The 26,799-nt window shown below is 61.3% G+C and overlaps 3 protein-coding genes across 3 annotated transcripts; 1 reads left to right on the plus strand and 2 right to left on the minus strand.

Annotated features, from left to right (window-relative positions):
- Positions 1-580: 580 nt before the first annotated feature.
- On the minus strand, positions 581-4,881 carry RNF112 (ring finger protein 112). Its single transcript, XM_068977832.1, has 14 exons — positions 4,828-4,881; positions 4,606-4,646; positions 3,812-4,100; positions 3,421-3,627; positions 3,180-3,308; positions 2,902-3,006; positions 2,447-2,497; positions 2,144-2,200; positions 1,993-2,067; positions 1,800-1,917; positions 1,510-1,676; positions 1,383-1,436; positions 1,185-1,259; positions 581-1,051 (listed from the first exon to the last, which is right to left on the minus strand). The coding sequence occupies exons 1-14, from the start codon at positions 4,879-4,881 to the stop codon at positions 581-583; spliced, it is 1,893 nt and encodes a 630-aa protein (XP_068833933.1).
- A 13,187-nt stretch (positions 4,882-18,068) lies between these two features.
- Positions 18,069-20,692, plus strand: MFAP4 (microfibril associated protein 4). Its single transcript, XM_068976472.1, has 6 exons — positions 18,069-18,115; positions 18,327-18,405; positions 18,614-18,768; positions 19,183-19,279; positions 19,357-19,539; positions 19,677-20,692. The coding sequence occupies exons 1-6, from the start codon at positions 18,110-18,112 to the stop codon at positions 19,922-19,924; spliced, it is 768 nt and encodes a 255-aa protein (XP_068832573.1). The 5' UTR covers positions 18,069-18,109; the 3' UTR covers positions 19,925-20,692.
- A 30-nt stretch (positions 20,693-20,722) lies between these two features.
- On the minus strand, positions 20,723-25,666 carry MAPK7 (mitogen-activated protein kinase 7). Its single transcript, XM_068976473.1, has 6 exons — positions 25,043-25,666; positions 24,280-24,445; positions 22,343-23,421; positions 21,683-22,260; positions 21,289-21,422; positions 20,723-21,126 (listed from the first exon to the last, which is right to left on the minus strand). Exons 1-6 carry the CDS (start codon positions 25,272-25,274, stop codon positions 20,973-20,975), a joined length of 2,343 nt encoding a protein of 780 aa, XP_068832574.1. The 5' UTR covers positions 25,275-25,666; the 3' UTR covers positions 20,723-20,972.
- Positions 25,667-26,799: the final 1,133 nt, after the last annotated feature.

The following is a 26,799-nucleotide window of genomic DNA, read 5'->3' on the forward strand; positions in this document are numbered from 1 at the left end:
GGCACAACCACGAGGGACACGTAAGGGGCCCTGCTCTCAGGGAGCGTGCAGGCTCCCTGGGGCTGCCGGAGGAGGGGCAGCCCCCGTTCTGCTGGGGTAACTTTGGGAGGAGTCTCTGCTCTGGGGTTAGGCCACTGTGTGCCACCTGGGGTGGGGGCACCAGTCCCATTCTCAGCCCTTCTTCGGGGCTCCTGATCCTGATCACCAGGACCCTCCATCCCGGGGCTGCTTGTGTCTCTGAAGGGGAGGCTTCAGAATGGTGCCCGCCCAGCCCTGCTGCAGTCCCAGGAAAGCAGCCAGGGTGGAGAGGGTGGGTCACGCTCTTGGTGGGAGACCCTGGGACTGTTCATCTAGGAAGAGAGGCAGGTCTGGGACTGTCTGGGACAGAAACAGCCCAAGGCTTTGTTCAGGCCCCTCCCAGCCCTGGGCCCTCTCGCTTTCTTGGTGACTGTGATTCTGTCACCGCCCAGATGGGCCGTAGGATAGTGTGGTACACAGGGGCCCTCGGATCAGCACCCCCAGCCCTCTCCCACATCCGCCCCTCCCCCCAGCATCCAGCCCTGGAGCATCCGGGCGGGGGTCACTCCTCCTGCAGCAGGGGCTCCCGGTCCCCCTCCTGCACCCTCTCATCTTCCTCCTTCTCCATGCAGCCCACCGTGGCCGCCAGCCCGGCACCCACACCTCCCCCCACCACGGCCGCCCCTGTGGCCCCCACCGCGGCTCCCGCTGCCACCATCCCAGCCTCTGCGGCCAGCGCCGCTGCGGCCATGCCAGCGCCCACCACGCCCCCTGCCAGGCCCATGAGCCCCGCGCCCACTGCGCCGCCGACGGCGGCCAGGTGGCCACAGAAGCGCACGGTGTAGGAGTCCATGAAGGCCTTGGCCTCGGCCTGCAGCTCGGCCTCCAGGGCCTCTAAGGTCTGCTCCCTCCCGGTGCACAGCAAGGTTGCCCCGTGCCGGGCCAGTAGCGTGTCCTTCTGGGCTGACAGGAGGTTCCGCATGGTGTCCGGCAGTACCCGGAGCGCAGAGAATATGCGCTTGGTGGCTGCATCCTGTGATGGAGGAGGAAGAAGGGGCCTGACCCGGAGCCAAGTACCTCCCACCAGACCCCTGCCTGGGCTCCTCCTATACGATGCCTGGCTCCTCTGCTGCAGGACACCCAGGCTCCCAGCAGGCCAGGCTCACCTGCTGCCGCACGTATTCCTCAAACTCCTTCTTGGCAGCTTCCACCGTCCGCAGGTCGTGCAGCTGGGCGGCCATCTGTCCAGGGGGAAAACCCGGCTGCCTCCCTCCTTTGCCCCTGTCCCCTGCTGGTTGCCCGGCTCCATCCAGAGGAGTCCGGCCCATCTCCCCCACCCCCACGTCCTCCCCTCGGCCCAGTACCTCATCCGGGGAGGCGCAGCTGGGCCCTGTCCTTCCCATCCAGCCCGAGAGGTTCTGTAGAGACAGCGGTAGGGGGTCAGGGGGTGCAGGGGCAGCAGGTGTCCAGGGCTCCAGGGGGCTTTCACACCTTGACCTCCTGAGCCAGCTGCTGCCCTGTGAGCAGGCGTCGGTCCCCCCGGGCTGTGGGGCGCCCCTCGCTCCAGTAGCCTGGGCAGCGGCTCTTGGCGTGCTGGGGGGCCGCACTCAGCACGTCAGCCACATAGGCGCGCAGGCGGCCGGCATCATCATCTGTGTCTGAGGAAGAGATCCCTCATGCAGAGGAGCCCGGAGCAGGACCGGCTTTAGGAGGAGAGAGGGTATCAGGCTGGGCGCCTGGAAGAGGGCAGGCCAGGGAGTCCCTGCTCCAGGGACACTCACCGCCTGAGCTTCCATGGCCTCGGCTCGCCCACCGCCGCCCAGGAGCCGGCAGGAGGTAGCAGCGGGCTCTCCTCCCTTGGAGCAGCCCCTGGACCTTGGGGTACTTGCCGGATGATTTCTAAAGGAGGGGGAGCACTCTGAGCTAGCTCCCCATACCTGCCCCATCTGCCTGGCCCTCTGTCCCCTCCCTCACCTGGATGACGTCGCCCATGTGACCCTGCCAAGCCTTGCTGGGGTGGGAGGAGTCATGAACTAAGAGGTCCAGGTGCTGGAAGAGAAGGGATGCTGACAGCAGCAGCTGGGGCGTCGGGGTCTGGGCTCCAAGTCCAGAGATGGGCTCTCACCTGGATTGGCACCATGCCATAGTGTCTGCCCATCACCTCGGCCACGTGGACAAATGTCTGGGGACAGGGCACAGGGGTCACGACTGGACCACTCCAAAGATGTGCCTCCCAGCCCCCGGAGGACACCCTCCCAACTCCCAGCCCACGACCCTCAGGCCTCTCCTCAGCCCCCAGCCCACAGCCCTGCTCCACGTCACCAAACCCTGGGGCAGAGCCGGGCAGCACTCGATTCCAGCTGCCCAGTCCCCTGCCTCACGGTCAACACAGGGACAGGGAGCAGCCCCAGGCCAGCCATCCCCTCACCTCCAGGTGCTCCAGGTCTGTGTCCTTCAGCTCCTGAGAGGCTGTGAGGATCTGCAACCAAGGAGAACAAGGTGCGGGAGGGGCTGTGACGACAAGGAGACACTGGGAGGACCCAGGCAAGGAAGGACCCTCAGGTGAGCCGTGGGGCTCAGGATGTGGGAGGGATCAGCCGGGGGAGGGGAAACCCCTTGCACCCTGCAATGGGGCAGGACTAGCCTGACCTTGGTGGGGTGGGGGGCAGGCCCAAGAATGGTCCACAGACCTTCAGCTGCCCCAGGAAACTTCAACTGAACTTCAGGACAAACCACATTCCCACCTTCCCTGAGGTCACCCCCTCGCAGGGGCGCCTCCAGAACCTGCTCTGGGGCCAAGGTGACCTTCCTTGGTGGGACGGGGCTCGGCTGAGATGGCCTTGGGAAGGTGGAGAGAGCCTTGAGGAGCTGGCAGGGCCTCACCTGGTAGGAGCTCAGCATGGAGGTGAGGGCGCAGAGCCGGGTCCTTGTTTCCCTGCTCAGCTCCGGGCTCATGACGTCCCCCGTGTCCACCAGGAACACGGCCACCTGCGTAGAGTGCCAGCCATGGGTCAGCCTGCCAGGCACCTCCCCAACCCTGCCCCTTCCCACCCCGCCTTCCCATCCTGGCCCCCAAAGCTTTCCTGCCCACCACCCTCTCTGCTCCCCGCCCCCCACACTGCCCGAATCGGCCTGGACCCCTCTGTCCCTTCACCCCTCACCTTCCTCCCCTCCTTCCCCAGCAGGAAGGGGTGGCTCCACATCCAGATGCCCCTGGAGAGGCCGTTGGCTCCCCACCGGAATCCCTGCCCGGAGCCCGCGCCCCTCGGCCAGCTGCCCTCGCCGGATGCCTGAGGGGCAGAGAAGCAGAGCAGCTTTGGACCATCCGGCCCTGCTCCCCTTCGCCAAACCCGCCTGGGACCCTGGTCCTGTCCCCCAGCCCCCTCCCGGCCCCGCGCTCACCAGGCCGGGCAGGCCCTGGAGCAGGTGGTTGAGGAGGAAGGTCTTCCCTGAGTGTGGCCCTCCCAGGACGGCAAGGAGGCAGACGGGGGTGTCCCTGGCCAGCGGGTGCTTCAGGCAGCGGTTGATGGCGCCCATTCGCAGGATGAGGCCCCCCGAGGCGTTGATCCGCACCAGCAGCAGCGGCTCAGCCCGCACAGCGCAGGTCTCCTGGGCCCAGAGACTAGGCTCCCTGAGCACCAGGCTGGAGCGTGTCCACCCCGAACTCCACTCCCTCCGTCGCCCCGCCCCATAGCCACGCCCCTCCGTCGCCCCAGCCCAAGCCGGCAAGCTCACCTCCATCGCCCCGCCCCCTCCTCCGCCCCACCCCCTCCTTCCAGGTCCAGGTCGGCACCTGCAGCGCGGCGGCAGGCAGCGGCCTCTGCGGCAGGAGCCTCATCCTCTCCCCTAGGCCCCGCAGGCCCTTCCTCCGCTTGCAGGTCTTGCGGCACTCGGGGCAGCAGGGCGGCCCGCAGCCAGGCACGCGGTGGGTGCTGAAGCACCGCGGGCAGAAGTCGTGGCCACAGTCCAGCGAGATGGGCTCACGCGGCCTCTCCAGGCAGATGGAGCAGGCGGGCGGCTCGCGGGGCGCCGTGGGCCGGGACCCCAGCCCCAGCTCCAGCTTGGGGAACGGCGTGTGGGACCTGGGGGCGGCGGTGGGGGCGGGGTGCGGGGACCCCAGACAGGGGTGAGAGGGGCCCCCCGAAACGAGGAACCCTGGATGGAGCCGTCGCGGGTAAGTTCCCGCCCGGGTCTGGCCTGTTTCTAACCCTCCAGGAAAGGAGGCAGGGACGGGCAGACAAGATGGTGCCGGCGTCTGGCACAGATGCCAAGAAAATCCACCCCCACGGCCTCCTGCTTCGAGGGGAGGGGTCCCTCCAGGGGCCACCTACCCATACCCCCTCCCTGCAGTGGCTTCAACACGCTGGGCCTGCGGACATAAGGGGGCTCCCGCAGCGGGGCAGATGGCTCTCGGAAGATTCCAGGGCTGAACTGGCACAGGCTTCCTGAAGCACCCCACCTGATTTCCCGACCTTCCCTCCACAGCCCACCAGGGCCAGCCTCGTGTTGCCTCCCCTGGGACAGGCCTCCGTGCTCCCAGCCAGCCCACCCACATGGCCCGTACCCGCCTCCAGGCCCTCCACTTACCAACTGTTGCTGCTGTTCCCCATGAAGCTCCGTTTTCTCTCCTTGGAGAAAATTGGGGAGAGAAAACCCAAAAAATGTTATTTAGAAGAGAATCCAGAGTTCTGTCTTCATCCTGGGTCTTAGGTGCCCCCATCCCCCCTCTGGAGACCCATCCCCCGCAAGGGGGCCTCTTCCCAGCACCACCCCACACTTCCTCCCCAGATCTCAGGACCAAGACCTTGCCTGTTTGCCAAGCCGGTGACAAAAGGAAATGACTGACAAGGCAGACCTCGGCATGGGAGGCTGGCGGGGCAAGAGTCCCAGAGCAGAGAACAGACCCGAGAGACCTTGCCGGTGCTGAGGATGGCTCTTCTCCTGGAAGCGCTGGTGGGGCTGTGGCAGGTGGAGGCTGGTGAGGGGGAGGGTGGTCTCCCCGGAGGAGACGACTGGGCAGGGCTGGGAAATGGATGTGACAGTCGGAAAAGAGAAGGCTGCCTCTGGACTCACCCCAGGGGGAGGAGACAGGACTGCGGGAACCAGGGCTCCGGAGGAGGGAGGGACGAGAAGAGCTGAGCCCAGAATCCCTGGCAGAGGCTGGGATGCAGGCAAGCGAGGTGGTGAGTCGTCATGGAGACGAGGGAAAGATAAGGACAGGGCGGGGGAGGGTGGAGGGAGAGCAAAACCATATGGGTGCGTGGCAGACACAGAACTAGGCTGGCACTGCCCCTGCTGGCCCAGCGGGTCTCTTCCAGGGCCGCAGGCAGGAGGTACAGAAGTGTGGGAACCGGGAAAGCACGTGGTGGGCGCTGACCCAGAGCCCCAGATGGTCTCCTTCCTCCCGTGGACGGTCGTGGTGCTGGGCATCTGCTGGGGCCCATGATGCTACCCACAACACATGGCCTACAAGACCCTCCCCCGCGGTAGTCCCTCCCCCAGGGTCATCCCTCCCCTAGGGTCATTTCAGCTATGCCTTCCTCAGCCCCCTGGGCTGCTCTCACATTGGCTCTTTGTCCTGTGGTGTCTTGCTCTCCCACTGAGTTATCTCTGGACCCTCTAACTGGGCCCCTCCCACTCACCCTGCAGTACACAGCCAGCCCAGACCCCTGAGCACAGCTGACCCCTGGCTACTCAAATACCTGCCACAGCTCCGGCTCCATACGACCATTAGATTGGAATCCAAAGTTCCTGGTCTGCACCTGAGGGCCTGAACCTCCCTGAGCAGCCCTCCCTCCTCCACCTCTACCCTCCACCCAGTGTTCCCCTGTGGCTGTAGCGGGCCACCAGGCTCCTCTGTGTGTTAGTCGCTCAGTCGTGTCTGACTGTTTGTGACCCCATGGACTGTAGCCCATGGGACTCCTCTGTCCATGGGATTTTCCAGGCAAGAATACTGGAGTGGGTTGTTGTGCCCTCCTCTAAGGGATCTTCTCAACCCAGGGATTGAATCCAGGTCTCTGGGGGCACCAAGCAAAGGCAGGGCACTTGGATCTGCATTCCTGGGGAGGCTAGGCCAGCAAAGGGGTGAGGGTAGGAGGACGTTTCTCCCAGGGAGAGAGAGGGGGAGGAGAGGCCAGGAGTGGGGCGCGCAGGACCCTCTGCAGCCTATCCCTCAGTCCTGTCCCCAGGGCCCTCTCTGGCCCAGGAGGCCATTGTCTAGCCAGCGGCCTCTGGGTACTGTCCAGTGGGTAAACCCAGACTCAGCTGCCTTCGTGGCTGGGACCCTCCCAAGCCCTGAGGAACAGCAGGATGTGCTGAGTACACACCCCCACCCCCCAGGGCCACCAGTCCCCTCCCATCAAGGCGACCTCCGCCCTGCCCTAAGAGGACATAGCAGAACAATCATCCCACACCTGCTTAGCAATTCAGGGTCACACCTGTCACCAAGAGCTGCCTCCCCCAGTCCCCACAGCACAGGCAGCCCTCTGTTGCCACCTCCCCACAACCCACGCTGGGGGGTTTACCCAGACAGAGAGCCCCCAGCAACCACCCCGAAGCCCAGGCCCAAGCTGGCTCAGACACCCTCAGAGAGCTTCCCCATCTATCCTTTCCGCTCTTTGTTCTCAAAGCTTTAGGAAGTGCCTCTTCTGTACCAATTATGGAGTCTGCTGCCAGGGCTACCAGAGACAGATGGGGTCCTCACCCGGGGGAGCTCAAAGGCTGTGTTCAAACCCAGGACAGGCCTCCACCCCGAGCACGGACACTGAAACCCAGAAGACTGTGGGACTGGGGAAGCCCTGCAGCCAGACCTGCAGCTGTTGAGGCTCAGTCTTGTGGGATGGGTGGACATTAACCCCTCTCCGTGAAAGGCGCTGGGTGGGGGTGGGTGTTGCAGGCACAGGGAGCAGCCTGTGTCAAGGCCAGGCTGGGGCAGTGCTGGGGAGTGCGGTCCACAGAGCACAGACCTAGGGAGGACTTGGGGCAGCTTTTAGACTTTCCTGACGTGACGATGGGAACCTAAAGGAGTTGAAGCAGGAGGCGTGTGATGAGATCTGCGTCCCTGAACCCACGCAGAGAGACTACAGGAGACCTGGCGGCTAAACCAGGCCTGAGACCTGACCCCCAGGGACTGCGTCCAGAGTGCCACCAAGTTTTGCTAGAGCAGGCGGTGCTGTGCTGGGGGCTCCTGCCCTTACACCACCGCCCAGCTGGTGGGGATCTTCACCTGCATAGAGGTCAACTCACACACTGATCTTTGCCGACTTCAGCCACAAACAATGAAGGGTGGTTCCAGGCACGTCTGACTTGCTCTGGAGTTTTGAGGTTAATGGTCTGCCATGTCATCAAAAACTTTTTTTTCTAATTAAAGGGGGGAGATTAAAGCATCCTCAGTGTCCAGTCATAGATAAATAAATAGTTGATTTAAAACTAGACGCTTCAGCCGCAGGGTGGCGTGGGCAGAGCTGTTGTTGATACTAGGTACCCAGGGGTCTGTTTTGGGCTGAGTCCATTTCCAATTAGAATCTCATCTGTTCTTGCTTCTCTCAGACAGCAGACACAGGTGGTCCCTGCTGTGTGCCAGCAGCCGGGCAGCCCACCGGAAAGGCCCTGGCAGTCAGGCTGAGCACACTAGGCTCTGTCCCCTGAAACAAAGGGCATGAGGACAAGAGTGGAGATTTTGTGGAGCACCTAGAAACTTCTGGGCAGTGGTGTGGTCAGTCAGAAGAGGGGCTCAGCGGCCTATCTGGGAGGTTGGCAGAGGGCAGGGGGCCACGGACACTGGAGCCACCTCTTAACCCTCACAGCCCCACTCTGCAAACAAGAAAGCAGAGATTCAGAGTCACATGACCTCACAGAGGCTTGGGGTGGCCTGCCTGGGGGTCAGGAAGGGGTAGAGAAGCCACAGTCCCAGCACGGCGGACAGGAAGGTGGGCTTCAGGGGCGCGACGCCCAGGCCGGGGCACTGACTGACTACTGTCGGGACAGGAGGTGACAGTGGTAACGCTTAAAGGCCCCCTGAGGTTCACACTGGCTAGCGGGGGGCCACCAGCAACCGAGGAACCTGCGCTATCACGCACCAACTTCTCCGAATCCGAGCCCATGCCCAGCTCCAGGCCCCTCCCCTGAAATCCCCCATTTGGACTCCTAGCCACCCACCAGGTCTGGAGCATCCAGGCAGTCGGCCAGGATGCTGAGGATGTGGCCAGCTGGCCCTGAGGAGCAGACTCCCCGCCACAGTCTCCACCCAGCCGGGCCCGGCCCCCCGGACCCCTCCGAGGTGAGAGGCAGCAGCTTGCAGCTGGACAGCCAGCCAGCCAGCCAGATTGGGGCCGGGCCCCCTGCAGGCTCAGCCTCTGCATCCAGACCGCCACAGCCATCTGGTGGCCAAGGCTGTCCCCAGGTGGACCAGACCAGCTGGAAGGCCCTGGCAGCACCCAGGCCTTGGTGCAAATGCCAACCCTGCCCAGCTTGCCAGCCTGGTCACTCCCCTCCCTGCAGCTCAGCTTCCTGACAGTAAAGCTAAAGATAACAATCTCCCCCCTGCCGGGTTATTGTGAGAGCCTGGCATGCAGCTGGTGCTCAATAAATGCCAGCTGGGCTCAACCTCACCTCACTGTGCCAGCGTCTCCCCACTGTTTGCCCCCTGCCTGGTCTCTCAGCCCCCTCCTCGTCCAGTGGGCCTGACCCTTCCTCTTGTCAAATAAGAATCCGAGAGGTTCCTACAGAGGCAGGGCCTGAGGGCGAGAAGACCATGCCCTATAGACAGAGTCCAGTTTCAGCTAGTTTGTTACTCTGATGAGATGGTCACAGGCATTTACTCGCCCCTAAGGTAGGCTGCCATCCCATGGATGGCATCACCGATTCAATGGACATGAGTTTGAGCAAGCTCCAGGAATTGGTGATGGATAGGGAAGCCTGGCGGAGAAGGCAATGGCACCCCACTCCAGTACTCTTGCCTGGAAAATCCCATGGACAGAGGAGCCTGGTAGGCTGCAGTCCATGGAGTTGCTAAGAGTCGGACACGACTGAGCAACTGAACTGAATTGAACTGAAGGTAGGCTGAATCCTTTCAACAACAGAAACGTAGTTCTCCCCGATTTCCTCCAAAGGTGGAATCATTCCTCCACTTTACAGATGAGGAAACTGAGGCTCTGCAGATGCTCACAGCCATGCCTGCCTCCTGCTAACCTCACTCCCTCACACACACATACACACATACATAGACACACATGTGTACACACACACACACTTCTTCCTCTCTCAACCCCTCCCCACCCTATAGCCTAGACCCGGAGAGAGCAGAGCGGCCATAACAGCCAGGTGCTCAGCAATCCACCACACAGTCTGTTTGTTGATGAAATCTAGTGTGGAGTGAGGTTAGGTAACAGGAAGTGACCAGCTGACCCCAGAGGTCAGGGAGGATGGTGTCTGAACGCTGGAATCTGCTTCTGCTTTCTGATGATGAATCTGGTGGCAGGAAGAGCAGGAGCCCCACCCCAATCGGAGCAGCTGGTCCCGGAGGATGTTCCAGGGCCAGAGGCGGGGAGGTGGTCGGCTGACAGGCCTGAGAAGGCTGGGGAGCCATCCCCAGGGCCGAGGCCAGCCCTGCCCATCCACAGTGGCCACCAGGAACAGACTGTGGGCTGACAGCCCCTGCCCCACACGCTCCACCAGTATTATGCATATGTGCTAACTCACTTTAGTGTGTGTCTGACTTCTTTTTGCAACCCCATGGTCTGTAGTCCACCAGGCTCCTCTGTCCATGGGATTCTCCAGGCAAGGACACTGGAGTGGGTTGCCATTTCCCTCTCCAGGGATCTTCCTGACCAGGAATCAAATCCACATCTCTTATGTATCTTTCATTGGCAGGCGGGTTCTACACCACTAGCCCACCTGGGAAGCCCTACACCCTGCCAGCCCGAATGTAAATCAAAACGAGTCCTTCAGGAACAAGGGATCCTGCTTCATCAGGTGGCCAGGGGCTCATGTCCATGGAGATGGGCCCACGGTGCTCCATGTAAGTCACACTGCATCACAGTCTTGTTGAGCAAATCCCACTCACAGGGAGATGGAGCAGGTGTGCCTTGTCCCATTCCTGTGTGAAGTATGATGAAATGCTCGGACACCAGGCAGAGAACAAGACAAGACTCTAAAGGAGAGAGAAGGCGAGGGGCTGGGGCCTCGGGACCTGAGGAGCCACATGGAGGCTGGTGCCCTGGATTCTCCTTCTGCCTCACTGTCCTGAACCTGATGCTGGACAAGGGGCAGCCCAGAAAGGCCAACAGGCAGACATAAAAAGTCCCAGTGAACTCCCCGCATCCCCACTCTAATTGAGGAATCAGGAGAGGGACAGCCTTGCAAGATGGGAAACTTTTAGACAGCAAACACTCCAGCCAAACACCACGAAGAGATACAGCCCCAGCCTAGCCACCCCAGCAGACACCAGGGGGGACTAGATGCCCCCTCACCTGGCCGTGTCAGAAGAGGCCATGTAGGAAGCCTGGACTTTTCTCCCAGCTGGGGACAGGTGCTCTCGTGACCCCAAAGCACTGTGGAGGCCACCTGGGGAGTCAGAACCTTGAGCCTGTCTGGTGGTCACAGCCCCTCCTGGGGCACTGGTGGGGTTGGCAGAGTAAGGAGCCTGGACGCCCACCTGCATCAGCACCCTGAGGCTGCACCCTGTCCCTTGCTGGAGGGGTGTCAGAGAAAGCCTCGAGACAGGGGACAACAGGATCCAGGATCCAGGGCGTCGTGTGATGAGGTGTCCCACCGTTCAGGATTCAGCACCAAGTGGCCATCAACGGGGCCAGAGGGCAGACCCTGCGGTCCTGGAAACGTCCTGCACGCTGACCGCATCCATGGTATCATCTGGGTTGTGATGCTGAAGGACAAACGTACAACGTGTGCCCACTGGGGAAACAGGACAAGGTACCAGGGCTCGGAATCTCCCCTGTGGTCCAGTGGCTGAGACTCTGCGCTCCTAGTGCAGGGGGCTGGGTTCTATCCCTGGTCAGGGAACCAGATCCCACATGCCACAACTAAAGATTCCATGTGCCTCAACTAAAAACAAGGTCCTGCATTCTGCAACCAAGAGTTCACAGGTCACCGTAAGAAAAGATCCCGACACTGCAAGGATGAGGCAAGATTCTGCATGCTGCAACTAAGACCAGGCACAGCCAAAAAAAAGGGGGGGAAGGGGAGAAAAAGATGCCTGGGCACTCTCTGTATCAATTTACACAAGTGCATGGAAACCTACCATGACCTCAAGACCAAAAGTCTAGTTAAAAATAAAATAACAATCTAGAAGGGTGTCCCTTCCTGCTTAAAATGGGACACCGGCTTTCTGTTGCCTGTAGGATAGCCTGACACTCCCTCCCCATGAGGCCTGCCCATCTCAAGTCCCCCCCAGCTCCCCAGCCCTCCCCTCCTCCAGCCCCTCACTCATTCCCCCCAAGCTGAGGGCCTCCTTGCCTGCATCTCACCCAAAGTAAGCATGGCCCAGAGAAGCCCCTGGGCCCCACTGCAATCCCACTGCCGTCCAGCCTCTGTGTTCAGTCTTGAGAAGCCGCAGTCACAGGCTCTGCAAACTCCATCCCACTCCCTGGAAAAGCAGGGCACAGAGTGCAACTAACACACTACTGTGAAAATGCTTTCCATCGCTCAGATCCCTGGAAGGGCCCCAGACACCCACAGGGAACCCCAGATGACACTCTGAGAAGCACTACATGGAACTATTTTTAAAAAAACTTTTGTATTGAGCAGAACACTGGATGCTTAAGAATATGAATTGAATTATTCCATTTATAGGAGGTTCAGGAACAGACAAAACCACTGCAAGTCGAGAGCAGTGACAATGGTGTCTCCCTTGGGCTGGGGAGTGGGAGACACAGACGTGACCTTCTGGGCTGGAAACCTTCTGTCTCTTGACCTGCAGGTAGTGACACAGTGGTTCACCCAGTATGAGCTGCACCCCTGCCTGCACCATCGCTGACCTCGATAAAAGGAAAACCATTAACATCATGCTCTTCCACCTTGGACCTGGCTTCAGCTTCATTAGAACTGCCAGGACATGCCCCCAATCAGTTCACAAGGATCGGAGGCCGCCTGTGGGGGCCCCAGCTTCCAAGGGCACGCCTGCTCTCCATAAGACCCGAGATCACCCTGGTGCAGCCAGGGCAGACCCTAGAGTTCACGGGATACTCACCGGCAAGGCCACTGCTATATGAGGGAGACCCAGTCCCTGGGGGACCAGCAGGATCAGGGGACACAACTGTTCCCCACACCTACCCTTGCTTGCTTCCACCAGGTCTGGACATGTTTGGCCAAGGACTTTTCTTCCCTCAGTGAGTCTGTCTTTTGACTCAGGACCAGCTCTCTTTGCAGGAAAAAGAACGGGCTCTTAGTTCTGCCTCAGGCAGGAAGGAGACTTGGAGTAACCACGGGGAGACAATTAGGCACGGGCCTTGGCATTCTCCACGGCCCTCCCTTCCCACTGTTTACAATTGCACAAGCCAAAGTCCGTCCTGTGTCTGCGAGGCCCCAAAGGACCCTGCCCCGCCTTCTCTGAGCCTCTCCTGTGTCCTCGCTTGTCCTTTCTGCCTAGCCAGTCAGCTGCCGCCCCAGCCCTCAAATGCAAAGGTGCCTCCTACCCCAGGGCCTTTGCACGTCACTCCACTGCTCAGACCTCTCTTTACTGGAATGTCTGCACTGCTCCCTCCTTGGCCCTGCAGTCTTTATTCCAGGGGTCCAGACACCAATCAGCCCCCTCCCCATCATCTGTCAATAAGGCTCACTGGAGCCCAGCCATCTCATGCATGTCTAGGGACGGCCAAGGTGGCAGAGCTGAAGATTCAAGTCTGAGACCAAAGAGCTCCTGAAGCCTGAGCTATTTCACATCTGGCCATTTATAGACAAAGCTGCTCACCCAGTCTCGGTCCCTCAGAACCTTCTCACTGCTCACTGAGGCTTCCTGCCCCGAACTTGAACTCTATGAGACTCCCTGCCTTCAATCACTGATGTGGGCAGGCCATCCACTGGGTCTGCTCCTGGGTATATCCTGGTCATCTCGGCATGGCAGTGTGCCAGGCTCCAGAGATGGATGCTGAGAACGTGGGTGTCCATCTGCATCCCCTAAACTGCTCACATCGTGAGTGCCCGGTGATGACTGGCATGGCACAGGCACCCATAAACACTGAGGGATGCAAAGATGAAGGGATGTTTGTGCTTGTTCAGAGCTGACGGTGGTGAGAAGAACACTTGCTGGAAGCAGAATTCTGTGCCACTTGGTCTTCCTGATCAGGTGGAATGACCCTTGGCCACACTTCTCACTCTGGGGCTCTAAGTCATCTCCAGGAAGGACATGAAGTGCAGGGCGCTTTGCAGCCCACAAAGGCACACCACCCTTGTTCCAGCCTGCCGGGCTCCCCGTGCTGCACGCACCCCCCCACCCCGGCACCTGCAACCTCCTCAGGGCGCTGGGCCCCCAAACCCAGGCTTCTTCTCTGCAGCAGGGGCCAGCGCCTGGGCAGAGAGCTGCTCACCTCACCCCCCAGCATCAGCACCTCAAGGTGGCTCCCTGGCTGTGGGGGTGGGCGGGGTGGGGAGGGTGCCACAGGACGACTAAGCGGAGCAGAGAGGACCCCCAGGGCAGGAAGACTCTTCTATACAGTGCTTTGTGTGTGTGTCAGGATGTGATGCAGGCTGCACAGCGCCAGGCATGACCCCTCACATCAGCTGTGGGCTCCGAGTGATGCTGACCTGAGGGCGTGGGTCTGGTGGGGCTGTTGTTGGGGAGCTGCGCTTGTGTCAGGGTGGGGGTGTGGGGTCTGATGGGGTCTTCCTGGGAAAGACTGCCCCAGACCATGGCCTCTGCCTGCCTCTTGTTTATAGGAAAACTTTAGCCTCCTAGGTCTTCCCTGAATTCCAAAGAATAAGTTTCATCAGAGAAGTGAGTAAACGCAGAAACAATGGGAAGAAGACAAGTAAGACAAAATAATAATAGTTTAGCCATAAAACAAAGCCCAGGATCTTCCGTTCCTCCTCAGGGAACTGGACTGGATCATGCAGTCTGAACCACGGCCTCTGAGTGCTGCAGAGACTGGACCCCTACCAGGTGGGAGAAGCTCACTGCACACAGCCCACTGGCACGCAGATCCCAGCCTGGTGTGACCCAGAGGTGGATGACTGACATTCTGCAAACACCAGGCTGTCCCCTCACTGCCAGCCAATCAGAGGGCGGTACACAAGCTCATCACACACCTGGTGACCCCCTCCCGCACCGTGTGTTTAAAAACCCTCCTGCAGGGTTCCCCCATCCCCCACCATCCCACCTGTCATCACGCTCTCCCCTCTGGCTCCAGGACTGCTGAGGCTGTGTCTGTCTACTGCCGCCGGCACAGGGGTGATGGGCTGGCCTGTGTCCTCAAACGTCACCTCCTGAAGCCCTGACCCCACGGTGGGCCTGATGTGACGCTCCACAGCACCCATGGGGCCCCAGGGCCCCACCCCTTCCCCATCAGCCTCCCTCCCAGTGCAGGTGCAGCCTCTGGGGAGGGGCCTGGGGTCAGTGGCTCAGTCAGCCCCTCCTTCCTTACAGCAGGCAGCCCCTCACTCAGCCGGGGCTGGGGAACACACACCCAGCCTTCTCCAGCTCAGGTGGAAGGAGCGGTGCCCGCCTGCGGGAGATGAGGGGCCTCATCTTTGGCTGTGGTCCCGGATGCTCTGCAGGCTGCCAGGCTTTCAGGACAAAATCAGCATCAGACCTGTATCATCCAGGATCTGGCAGGGAACAAAGGCAGACTTACCTGCTCTGCTTTGTAGAGAATTTCATAAAGTGACTGTCACCGGGCTGTGGGCCTTAAGGAAGGCACCTGGGACCACCCTGGGCTGCAGGGATAAAGGGAGGAGGCAGGTCGTCAGGGCCAGCTGGGGTGGTTACATGGGAGCCGTCTTGGGGTGGAGAGGGGACACAGCCATTGCCAAACTAGGGTCCTGGCAGGGTGGGCCTGGGAGCACCTCTCCCCCACGCCCAGCTGGTGCCTGCTGAGGGCCAAATTCAGCCAGCAGCTGGGCCCACCGGGCCAGAGCAGGACAGACAGGTGGAGCACAGTGGGCAGGTGACCCGTGCAAGGCCTGTGGGGTGGGGGCCGCAGCAGATAGGCCTGTCCAGTGGGCCCACTGCCCCATCCCATCACCCCGAGTTCTCCCGCCTCCTGGCAATGCTGGTCAGAGAAGCCCCTCACTCACAGCAAGGGGACTTCCTCAGACTCATAACCAGAATAAACCAAGCAGCAAGGAACTGAGACCCAGGCTCAGGGCTGGCAGCCCAGGCAGAGCTGACGAGACCCAGCACCTCACCTGCAAAGTTACCGCTGCCCAGCCAGTGACCCAGGAGCAGACATGCTGGGGGTGACTGGCACTCCAATGGATTGGAGTGGATTCCCCCACCCTGGCTTAAATCAACACCTCCCACAGTGGGTCCCAGGGCAGCAGATTAGATCTGCAAAACCAACCAACCATTCCAGGCAGGGGCTCCCCCAAACCCAGGAAGACATGTCCATGCTGGGTGGCCAATAAACATGCCCACTAATATGTCTTCAGGACATCCAAGGGTTTCCATCAGACACCACCTTCACAGGGAGTGCATGGGGCCAGATTTCTGTCCTTGAAGAGTGCATCTAAACCCCACCACACCCAACAAGCAGAGTGCCTGCTTTGCTGACCCACGTGAAGGTTTTAAGGAAAAATTAACAAGCAAAACACAATAGGGACCACCTCACTCCTTAATTACCCCGTCTTTCCTCTTCTGTTTTTGGTGTGTGTGTTCTGGGTTTCTTCGGGGGCAGGGGGTGGGGCCTAGGCTTATTAGCTGTACTCGGCAGAAGTCTTTGATGCTAGAATTAGGACATGTTTATTAGTATTTTTTTTTAATTTTACATTTTATTAGTTTTGAAGACTGATTATCCATTATTTTCCTTGCTGTAGCCTGTGCTAAAATTAGCTGAAAGGATAGATGTCTTAGGATTAGATTCAGCTGTGTGTAACAGGAAAGAGCCCAAAGAGGCTTAAAACTAGATAGAAGTTCCTTTCTCTGCGGCCTGAAAGAGGCCTGGGGAAGGGCAGTCAGGGCTGGCTCTCGACCATGCCACGAAGTCCAAGGGGCTGAGCTCCTCCCCGATCACCCCCTACCACCCATGGGAGGGGCCTCCTCCTCCCTGTCCAGCTGCTGTGCCCACGGACAGGTCAGAGGGCTCAGAGAAGAGCGAAGAGCGGCTGCCTTTGCACCACATCCATGTGCATCTTTTTGGCCAGATTTCAGACATGTGGCCTCAGTAAGGGAGGCTGGACCACTGGGGCTAGCGAAGAGGCAGGACCTCACTACTCAAGACTAAGGGAAGAACGGCTCTTGAGAGGAAGACTACCGTCTCTTCCACAGATGAGGCTAAAAGTCCCATTTCAGGCAATCTGTTCACAGCAGAAAAATTATTACACAATTATTACGTTTGTGATGATGAGGGTGACTATTCACTACATAGTTATCAACCGTGGGCCCTGCGCCAGGCACCTGGTGTGTTCCCAACCACAGGCCTCGTTCTACAGAGGGGCTAACCAAGGCCCAGAGAGGCTAGGGAAACTGTCCAAAGTTACGTAGCTAACAGGTGGCACAACTTGGACTTGGGTGCAGGCAGACTGGCTCCAGGTTCCCCCGGGACACACACAGCTATGAAGAGAAGACCGTCATCAGCGTTCACAAACTCAAGGGGCCAGGACTCAGGAGGGAGAAGGGGCCGAGGCCGGCGCTGCTCTTACTTTGAGCCTTTGCACATCTCATCCGCTCAACCAACACTGCTCCTCAACACATGTGACATGTGTGATGAACTGTCTGGTGCCTGCATTTGCCACTCCGTGGGCAGCCAACACAGCAGGTGCTCAGATGTCTGACCCACAAGTGGGCCGCGACACCAGCGACACCAGCCCACCAACGGTCAAGGCCAAGTAAGGAGCAGGCAGGTGGCCCTTCGGGGAACAGAGCGGGCTCAGCTGGGGCCTCCTCAGGACAAGCCTGGTGTGGCTGGGCTGCACTTCGGGGGTCACAAGCAGCCATGGTTGAGGCCCTCCAGGTGGGCCAGAGTCACACTTAACTCTCCTGTCAAGTCCAAGATGAGAAGCCCAGCCTCAGGCCTGAGGCCACGGGGAGGCCTGGAGTGGGGGGCAGGGGAAGGAGGCGGTAGGGAAGGTGGCAGGGTGGCCCCCAGGGAAGACTGTCCTGGAAGCCTGAGCAGACACCGGAGCCCTGAGAGAGGGAGCCTGAGGCAGAGACGGAGCCGGAGGCTCAGGGGGCAGGACGTGAGGTGGGCTTCAGGGCTGAGGCAACTGACTGAGGTGGGACGCGCCCAGTGAAGGCATTTGGAAGACGGCAATGGGGCAAGAGAAAGAAAAACAGAGGACTGTGTGAGAGGGGGAGGGAGGGGGCCTGCTGCAGGGGGCTGGAGAGGGGCCCTGGCTTGGGCTGGCAGACAGCACTTGGACGCCTGCGGCCTGTGCTCACAGCTCAGCAATGTCCCAGCCCTGCCAGGAGACGCCCGGCCCCAGCCTGGGCCCCGGCACGGCCCCCTCATCGGGAGCTCTGGAGCTACCCCCCACCCCACCTCTGCTCCCCGGAACGGGCCTCCCCTCCCCAGAACCTAGACATACCCCCACACCCTCACCCCAGCCTTCCCCTGGACAAAGACCACGGCTAATGAAACCCAGGCCAGGGAAGGAGGGAGAAAATAAACAGACATGAGCAGGGGGGCGGTCAGGAAGCAGGGCAGGGGCTGGGGTGCCGGCGGAGGGGTCCGGGGGTGTCTGCTGGGCGTGGACATCCTCTGCGCTTTGCCCAGACAGGCCTAATGAGATCCAGGTGGTCCCTTGGCCCAGGCCCATCCCGGGTCCCCGACAGCATGAGTGGAGCGGGGGAGGGGAAGGGGTGCTGCAGCCGCGGGGCGGGGCAGGCGGCTGGCTGGGGGCCCAGCACATAACTCTGGGCGGACAGAGTCTGGGACAGCAGACACCCAGCCGCTGGAGCCCAGCTCGGAGCCCAGCTCGCAGCATGGAGGTACGGGGCTGGGAAGAGGGCCGTATGGGCTGAGCCCACCGTGCGCAGAGGGCCCTCACGGACAGACGGGGGCTGTCGCAAGCCTGTCCCAGAGGAGGTGGAGGTGGCAGGGCAGACCAGGGGTTCCTGGCGGGGCTGGCTCCTGTGAGGGGCAAGTGCAGGGAGACAGGGGCTTCAGGGCTGAGTGCTGACCCTGCTCTCCTGTCGCCAGGCCCTCCTGGTCCTGCCACTGCTGGTACTGCTCTCCGCTGGCCCCTGCGCTCCCCAGCTCCTGGGGATCCGGGGAGATGGTAAGCTGCCTCGCTCCTGGCCTGCAGGCTGGGTGACAGGCTGGGCGAGGGGCTGTCCCGGGCCCTCACAGCTGGGCGTGGGGCTGGCTGAACCTGTTAAGATGGGGCGGGTAGGCCAGCCAGTTGGCACCCCTGGCCTAGGGAGGGAGGCAGGCATGGGGTGCGGAGGTGTCCGTCGCCTCAGGCCCCTTCTCCTCACCTGCCCCAGCTCTGGAGAAGTCGTGCCTCCAGCTGCCCCTGGACTGTGATGACATCTACGCCCAGGGCTACCAGGCGGATGGCGTGTACCTCATCTACCCCTCAGGCCCCAGCGTGCCCGTGCCTGTCTTCTGCGACATGACCACGGAGGGCGGGAAGTGGACGGTGAGTGGAGGGGGAACGGGGGCACATTGCATGGCTGTGAGCCTGGGACGATGCTCACAGCAGTGTGTGGAGCGCCACCACCCCCAAACGCTAGGCACCTAAGGTAGGTTAGGGGCTGCACTGCATTGCACCATAACCCTGGGAGCAAGGTGCCCCTTACAAATGACAGTCTGGAGCCCAGAGAGGTGCAGTAACTTGCCCAAGTCACACAGCCAGTGCCAGACTCCACCCCAGGTGCCTGAACTCCAGCCCGCTGGCTCCCTCCACCTGCTCTTGCCCCCGGGGCCAGCACGCACCTCCTCTTGGCCCCCACTTGGTCCTTTCACAAACCACCTTAGCTTCACAGGGTCTGTGCCTGGGTGAGGGCACTGCCCCCGGCCCCTCAGGCACCCAGGCCCACCCTCTCTGCTCCAGGTTTTCCAGAAGAGATTCAACGGCTCAGTGAGCTTCTTCCGGGGCTGGAATGACTACAAGCTGGGCTTTGGCCGTGCTGACGGGGAGTACTGGCTGGGTAAGGCAGGGCCCAGTGGGCTGGGGGCCCCTGGAGCCAGGGCCCCGCTGACCAGCCAATTGCACCCCCCTTCTCAGGGCTGCAGAACATGCACCTGCTGACACTGAAGCAGAAGTACGAGCTGCGGGTGGACCTGGAGGACTTTGAGAACAACACGGCCTTCGCCAAGTACGCCGACTTCTCCATCTCACCCAATGCTGTCAGCGCGGAGGAGGACGGCTACACCCTCTACGTGTCAGGCTTTGAGGACGGTGGGGCAGGTACACTCCACCAGTTGTGTGGGGCTGGGGGTGGGGAAGGGCACTGGGCCCAAGCACCACCACCCCGCATCTGGCTCGGGGGGCCCTCCCAGGCCGCCCTCCTATCTCAGCTGCCCTGTGCCCCTCCCCTCTGCCAGGCGACTCGCTGACCTACCACAGCGGCCAGAAGTTCTCCACCTTTGACCGAGACCAGGACCTCTTCGTGCAGAACTGTGCAGCGCTCTCCTCGGGCGCCTTCTGGTTCCGCAGCTGCCACTTTGCCAACCTCAATGGCTTCTACCTGGGCGGCTCCCACCTCTCCTACGCCAATGGCATCAACTGGGCCCAGTGGAAGGGCTTCTACTACTCGCTCAAGCGCACCGAGATGAAGATCCGCCGGGCCTGAGGGGCTGGCCCCCTCGCGGCCCACCGCCCCTTCCCTATCCCACCCGGCCCACCGGCAGCTCCGCTGCTCTCAGCACCGCCTCGGCCAGGCCCCCGTGGTTCCAGCTGGATGTCCCCATCCCTGGCATCCACCTCTCGGCCAGGCCCCTGCTCCCTGCCACCCGAGGCTATGCTGCCGCAGCGTCCCACACCTCCAAAAGGCACCGCGGTCCAGCCCGGACTCAGACCCTGTCCCGAAGGACACGGGGCTGTGTCCCACTTTAGCCAGCTTCCTGACCGCGGCCTCTGCCGGCCGACCCTGTAGACCTCTCCTGGCATCTGCCAGGCCACCCCAGCAGTCCCACTGGCTGGCCCTTCACCCTCCTCCCACCCCCGTGTTCCCCTGGGGTGAGCACCACGGCCCGGCCCCATTGCACTCATGCTCAGCGGCCCCCTGCCTGCCTGACCCAGGCACCTGAAGCGCAACACCCAAACTGTATTTCACCACAGCTCCCACAGGCCACCCTAAAATGCCACAGCCAAGGCGGGCACAGATGTGAGGTCCCCCCACCAGCCCCGGGGGTGAGTGTGACTGTGCGAAGGTCAGAGGACCGCCTCTGTGGGGCTGGGAGCAGGTGGGAGTAGAGGTCTCAATAAACCTCAGGACCTGAACAAACCGGCCTTACTGTTGTGCACGCAGATACCTTTGCCTGCCCCCATGACGGCACACTGTCCTCGACTCCGAAAACACACCCTGGAGACAGGCACTAGAGGAGACCTTGTATTTCACAGGCAACCTTCCGAGGGCAAAAAAACTGTGTCATCATAATAATGTAATAATAATAATAATAAAATTATGATACTGAAAAGAATCGCTTGGGGGAGGGGCTCCCCCTCTTGGTGTGGCTTGTGCTGGCTCAGGTGGCTGCTTAAGGCCACAAGGTGGGTCTGAGATGAAGCTGCAGAATGATCTGAGCTGATTCCCCGACTGGGCGCAGGGCTCCAGCAGGACAGTCCTGCAGATCTTGAAGCTGGGTCTGCCCCTGGCAGCAAGGCACAGACTGCGGGCCTCAGGGCTCCTGGAGGTCGGGCAGGTCGGCCAGCAGCATGGGGGAATCCATCTGGATCTCACGCTGCAGGGACTCGATGTCGGCAGGGTTCATGCCATGGCCCTCGAGCCAGTCAGCGAGCAGGGAGGCTGAGAGTGAGGCTGAGTCTGCCTGGCTGTGGGTGCGGCGGGGAGACGGGGTGAGAGGCTTCTCCTGCAGAGGGAGCCCCAACCGACAGCCCTACCAAACCCAGAGCCCCACCGGACCCAGAGCCCCACCGGACCCAGAGCCCCATTGGACCCACAGCCCAACTCAAAAGGTCAGACCCAGCTCTTACCCGTCTTGTGGCCCATCAGCCACACCCATGTCAAAAGACTGGTTTAGGAATTCCTCCAGGTCAAAGCCAACACCATAGCCAGCTCCACTGCCCTTGGGGGTGCCCGAGAACACGGGGGGCAAAGGGTCCTCCACCTGCAGGGGATGACGGCAGCTCACAACACAGGCACCACCAAGAGCCGACTGAGGTTGGCAGGGTGCCCGGCCATGATACCGCCCCACCCATGCCCAGGCCGGGACAGCAGCGGTGACAGCGCCAGCCTCAACAAACCCTGAGCGTGGGCTGGGGTCTCTAACAATCTGCTCGTCAGCACTAGGCTCTGGCCTCAACAACCTCAGAGCCCACCTCCCCCGCATCAGACCCAGGCATCCCCACGATCAGGCCTCTCTCTCACCTGCGACTTGGATAGCTGCTGGGTCACCAGGGTGACGTCAGGTGACTCCGATGTGGAGGGCTGTGGGGCCCCCCCGGGGTCTGGAGGGGGTGGGCCAGAGGGGAAGTAAGGGAGAACACTCAGGGCACTGGGGCCGGGCAGCCCAGGGGGCGGCACCAGTGGCTGGGGGGCCAGAAGGCTGGAGGTGGCAGTGGTCTGGGGAGCAGCAGGGCCAGCTGCAGGTGCAGGGGGTGGGCAGGCCGGCTGTGGCAGGGGCCCAGTGGGCTGGGTGGCAGGGCCAGCGGGAGGGCTGGGGGGCCGGGCTGTGGGCGCGGGGGCAGGGGGCTGGGCCATGCGAGTCCAACGCTCCAGCAGGCTGCGGTCGTTTTCACTGAGCACCAGCCCAGCCAGGGGGTCAGCGGAGGGGCCCCCCGAGACCCCCGCGCCCCGCTCCTTGCGCTCGCGCTCCTGCCGCCTCTTCTCCCGCTCCTTGGCCCGCTCCTGCCGCCGTCGGCGTTTCTCCTCCCGCTCCCGCTGGCGCTCCTGAGCAGTCACCGGCTTCCGAGGCTCAGGAGCTTCCAGGGGGGCACTGGGGCCATCTGCGAGGAGGATGGGAAGGTGAAGGTAAGAGTCAGTCCAGGCAGGGGTTCCCCCTCTGCCCCCCATTCCCCAGCCAGGCACCTCGGAGCCGGCTCCGCAAGGACTTGAGCAAGGCAGCCTTGAGGGCAGCCTTGGTGTTGTCTGAGATGGCCCCCTCCTTCTTTGGAGGGGCTGGTTCACTGGCTGGTGGGGGCGGTTGCAGGGTCAGATCAATGGTGTCGGGCGCAGGGCCAGGGCACGGCAGTGGGGCTGGTGGAGGGGACTCCATGGCGCAGTCCCCACTCGGAGCCCAGGGGCTGGGCATTTCCACGTCGGGGCAGCTGGGCTCACTGGCCACAGGCTGCAGGGAAGGCTGGAAGCGGATCTGCTGGCGGATGCCCTCGCGCCGTGCGTGGAAGTCCTCGATCTCTGCCACGATGGCCTCCTTAATGCGCTCCCGTGTAAGGGCTTCGCGGTCAAAGGCAAAGTCAAAGGGCGGGGCACAGTCAGGCTCGTCGTCGGGGTCATGGTACTTGGCCAGGAAGGGGTGGCGGAGGGCAGCAGCTGCAGAGACACGGGCGCTGGGCTCGAAACGTAGCATGCGCCCCAGTAGGGAGAGCGCCTGGCGGTCAGCACCCGGGTACACCGTCTCCCAGGGCACAGCCTGGCGTGGTGGCAGGCTCTGGATATAGGCCCGCACCCTCTCAGCTCCCACAGCCTGAATCACGGCCGGCGACGGAGTACCCAGCACCGTCATGATCAGCTGCAGCTGGTGCACATAGTTTTTACCTGGGAAGAGTTGGCGCCGGGCCAGCATCTCCCCAAAGATGCAGCCCACGGACCACAGGTCAATGGCCTGCGTGTACTCGTGCAGCGAGAGCATGAGCTCGGGGGCGCGGTACCAGCGAGTGGCCACATACTCAGTCATGAAGTACTGGTGCTCAGCGGGCGAGGTGCACAGGCCACGGGCCATGCCAAAGTCCCCAATCTTGAGCTCGCAGTTCTCGTTCACCAGCAGATTGGAGGGCTTGAGGTCGCGGTGGATGACCTGAGCCGAGTGCATGTACTTGAGGCCCCGCAGCAGCTGGTACAGGAAGTAGCGCACGTGCTCCAGTGTCAGCGGCTGTGAGGAGTGGATGATCTGGTGCAGGTCGCTCTCCATCAGGTCCAGGACCACGTAGCTGAGAGGCAGGGGAGAGACGCAGGCTGTCTTGCCCAAACTCCAACCCCACTGTCACCACGCCCTCCCAGCTCCAGACAGGTCAAGGTCTTACTCTTAGACCCTATAGGGGCTGCCCGCATGGTATCAAGATTCTCTACAACTTTTCCATGGACTCAAGTGAAATCACTTTTCTCTCCAGGCCTAGCTTTTCTCATCAGAGAAAAGATGAGGCTGGACTAGACCAGCCTGGCCCCCAGGGTTTAGTTTGGGGGCCCTCTTCGTTGTGTGGTAGTGGCTGCTTGAAAGGCTATGATGAAAATTTAAAGCCTTCTGCAATCTGCAGGACAGTGTTCTGTGACTGACTAGTGACGTCTGCTACTGGAATAGGAAAGAACAGACATAGGATGAATACCCTACATTTGCCATCCTATATACTGAGATTCTGGGCTTCCCAGGTGGCACCAGCAGTAAAGAAGCCACCTGCCAATGCAGGAGACGCGGGTTCGATCTCTGAGTCAGGAAAGATCTCTTGGAGGAGGGCATGGGAACCCACTTGAGCATCCTTGCCTGGAGAATCCCCATGGACAGAGGAGCCTGGCAAGCTACAGTCCACAGGGTCGCAAAGAGTCAAGACATGACTGAAGTGACTTAGCATGCACACATACTGAGATTCTATAAACCTGTCACTTCTACACTTTTTTTGAAGAAATCATAGCTGTCCCTGGCAAACCCTTAGGGAGCACTGGTCCTGGAGTCATGGGAATTTCCCCAGCCTACCCTACATTAGGTTCAGCTGCCCTTCCAGAACTTTAGCAGAGTGGCTCCAGCCTTCAGAAAAGGTGCCAACTCTGCCTCCCTCCCTATCCCCGCTCCTTACACAGATTTGAACTCGCCATAGGGTACAGTGGGCCTCAGGATGTCCTTTATGGCAATGATGTTGTCATGCTTGAAGTGCTTGAGGATCTTCAGCTCTCTGAGGGTCCGCTTGGCATTGGTCACCACGTCAAAAGCATTAGGGATCTTCTTAATGGCCACCTGCTGGCCTGGGGAACAGGGGAAAAGTAGATGCCACTTGGGATAGCTGGTGAGCTGCAGAGTAGCACATGGCCTCTTTCGATATGCTATGCATGTGACAACAGCTACCACAGAGGGCCTACTATGTGCCAGATCCTGCGCTGAGCACAGTAGGTACATGACCACATCTCCCCTTCACCTCTGTCCCAAGGCAGGTACACAGCTCAAAGTCACAGACATGGAGACCTGGGCACAGCAATTTGTTGGGCACACTGCACAGCGAGTTAGCAGTACCTCCCTACACTCTGCGTCTCAGGCCTCTTCATCCCACCACCAACCCAATGCCTGCTGTCTGCTCCACAACGCACTCCGGTGAACCTCCATTCTGATATCACCCAGACTGTCACCTTTCTAAGGAGGAAGCAGACTGCTGCGCTGGTAGAGCCACCAGAGTTTCTAGAGACCCGAGCCCAACACAGAGGCCGGCCCCCAGACAGCGCCCAACCCCTGCTTGCTGACTTGACTGAGATTTCACATCCCAGCTTCTCTGCTGGCTGCTGGGACGGCGGGTCCCACCCCCTGGGACTTGGTTCCCACACATGAGAGCGGCCGGGAGGGTCGCTCACCAGTAAGGCGGCGGCGCGCGGAGGACACCACCCCGTAGGCCCCGTTGCCAATGGTCTCGATGATCTCGTACTCGTCCCCCACGTCGAAGGTCACGTCGAAGGACCGTGCCTTCAGCAGGGCCAGGTTCTTGGCCGCCACCGAGGCGGCGGTGCCAGCGGGTTCCGCCTTCACCGGCCCGGGGGGCTCCCCGGAGCCGTCCTCACCGTCGTCCTCCTTCAGGGGCTCGGCCATGGCGTCTGCGTGGACACGCGGGCGAGGAGGGGCCCGGCCCCGGACTCAGGGGCCCCTCGGAGGCTCCAGACCCGCAGGCCGAGCAGCACGTGCACTCCGCGTCCCGCACAAGGGGAGCCCCCAGCTCAACCCAGCGCGGGAAGCAGGGTCGGCGGTGGGGGAGGCGCCGCGAGGCGTGGTCCAGGAAGAAAGCGAGGGGCGGGCCGCCCGCTCTTCTTGGTCCTCACTAGGCTAATGGTGCCTCACCCCGACGCCGCACGGGCCCTCGACGCCGCCCAGGCGTTCAGCCCCGGGGTCGGGGTTGGGGGGTGGGACCCGAATACCCGCTCCCTCAATAGGTCTGGCAGCCTCCACCACCTCAGCGGAACGCTCAACTCCGCCGGTCTCCCGCCCCGCCCCCTCAAGACCACGCCCCTCAGTCTCTAACCAGTCCTTGAATGGCCTTTACTGAGGTCCCCACCCCTTCCACTTGCTCCTCCAATCCGCGCCTACCTTCCGAGGAAGCCACGCCTCCACCCGCGCCCGCGCCGTGGTCCAGTCTCCAGGAGGGAACCACCCAACCCGCGCTCGGCGCTTAGCCGGGGCGCGGCCGCCTGGCTCGGTCCTCGGACGCAGGCGCGCCAGCAGCCCCGGGAGCCGCGAGACTGCGAGGCACCGCCTCCTACGTGCGCGCGCGCGCATCCGCTCCGATCTTCCAGGTCCTCTCAGGTCAGTTGCTGGTGGCCTCGGGATCTTGGAGGGCTGAGGTTACCGGTAGTTACCATCACTCAGTCCCCTTTAGGCCCCTCTTCCCTTATCAGCCCCTATAAGCCCGAGTATTGCGTCCCCCATTTTCCCGATGGGCCCCGGAAGCCTGGCGCTTGGGAATGCGTGGTCCCAGGTAGACGGTGATCCGTCACATCCAACCACAGAGATCCCGGTCCTCCGGGTTCTAGAGCGTCGGCTCGAAGCCGCCCTGACTTCCGGTATCCTCTCAGCTCAGCTTCCGGCGCCCCGGACTTCGGCCAGCGGTTCGCTAGCCTCGGCGGGGAACCTTCCGTGGGGCGGCTCCGTCCAGCGACTCCCGCGCTGTGGCTGCAGGGCAGCAGGCAGGGCCACAGGGTCAGCTGCGCCTGGAGGAGGCAGAGCTCCGCCGGAGCCAGTGCCCTGCCAATCTTCAGGGCCCGCGTTCGACCTCGCAGCGAGTGCGCGCCGAGCGCTGATCTCTGCGTCCTGAGGCGGCTCACGGGAGGTCGTGTGTCCTCCAGTGACTGACGAGAAGAGAGCCAGGGGGCAGGGAGCCCAGAAGTTAGGCCTGAGGGCCCTAGGGAGGGTCCATCCCTTAGACTGGAAAGGAATTTTGTTTACATTCCCCACTGTTGGAGGTTTATTTTTTACTAAAACATACTTACAGGAAGTTCCACACAGCGTAAGTGTATGAATAAATTCACAAACTGAACATATCACTGTATCGAAGTCACGTGGAGGAAAAAAAAAAATCCAGAACATTTCCAGCACTTCAGAAGCCCTTTCTCTTTTCTAGTGG

Source organism: Capricornis sumatraensis, chromosome 8 (genome assembly GCF_032405125.1).
Source record: "Capricornis sumatraensis isolate serow.1 chromosome 8, serow.2, whole genome shotgun sequence".
NCBI classification, from domain to species: domain Eukaryota; kingdom Metazoa; phylum Chordata; class Mammalia; order Artiodactyla; family Bovidae; genus Capricornis; species Capricornis sumatraensis.

Coding starts and splice junctions, on each gene's coding strand:
- RNF112 (XM_068977832.1), bottom strand. CDS start 4,881: ATGCCGAGGTCTGCCTTGTCAGTCATTTCCTTTTGTCACCGGCTTGGC. Junction 4,101..4,605: donor GGGAACAGCAGCAACAGTTG/GTAAGTGGAGGG, acceptor CGCCGCCCCCAG/GTCCCACACGCCGTTCCCCA. Junction 1,918..1,992: donor ACATGGGCGACGTCATCCAG/GTGAGGGAGGGG, acceptor CCCCTCCTTTAG/AAATCATCCGGCAAGTACCC.
- MFAP4 (XM_068976472.1), top strand. Junction 18,406..18,613: donor CCTGGGGATCCGGGGAGATG/GTAAGCTGCCTC, acceptor CACCTGCCCCAG/CTCTGGAGAAGTCGTGCCTC. Junction 19,280..19,356: donor TGACGGGGAGTACTGGCTGG/GTAAGGCAGGGC, acceptor CCCCCTTCTCAG/GGCTGCAGAACATGCACCTG.
- MAPK7 (XM_068976473.1), bottom strand. CDS start 25,274: ATGGCCGAGCCCCTGAAGGAGGACGACGGTGAGGACGGCTCCGGGGAG. Junction 21,423..21,682: donor AGCAGCTATCCAAGTCGCAG/GTGAGAGAGAGG, acceptor CATCCCCTGCAG/GTGGAGGACCCTTTGCCCCC. Junction 21,127..21,288: donor GCTGATGGGCCACAAGACGG/GTAAGAGCTGGG, acceptor CCGCACCCACAG/CCAGGCAGACTCAGCCTCAC.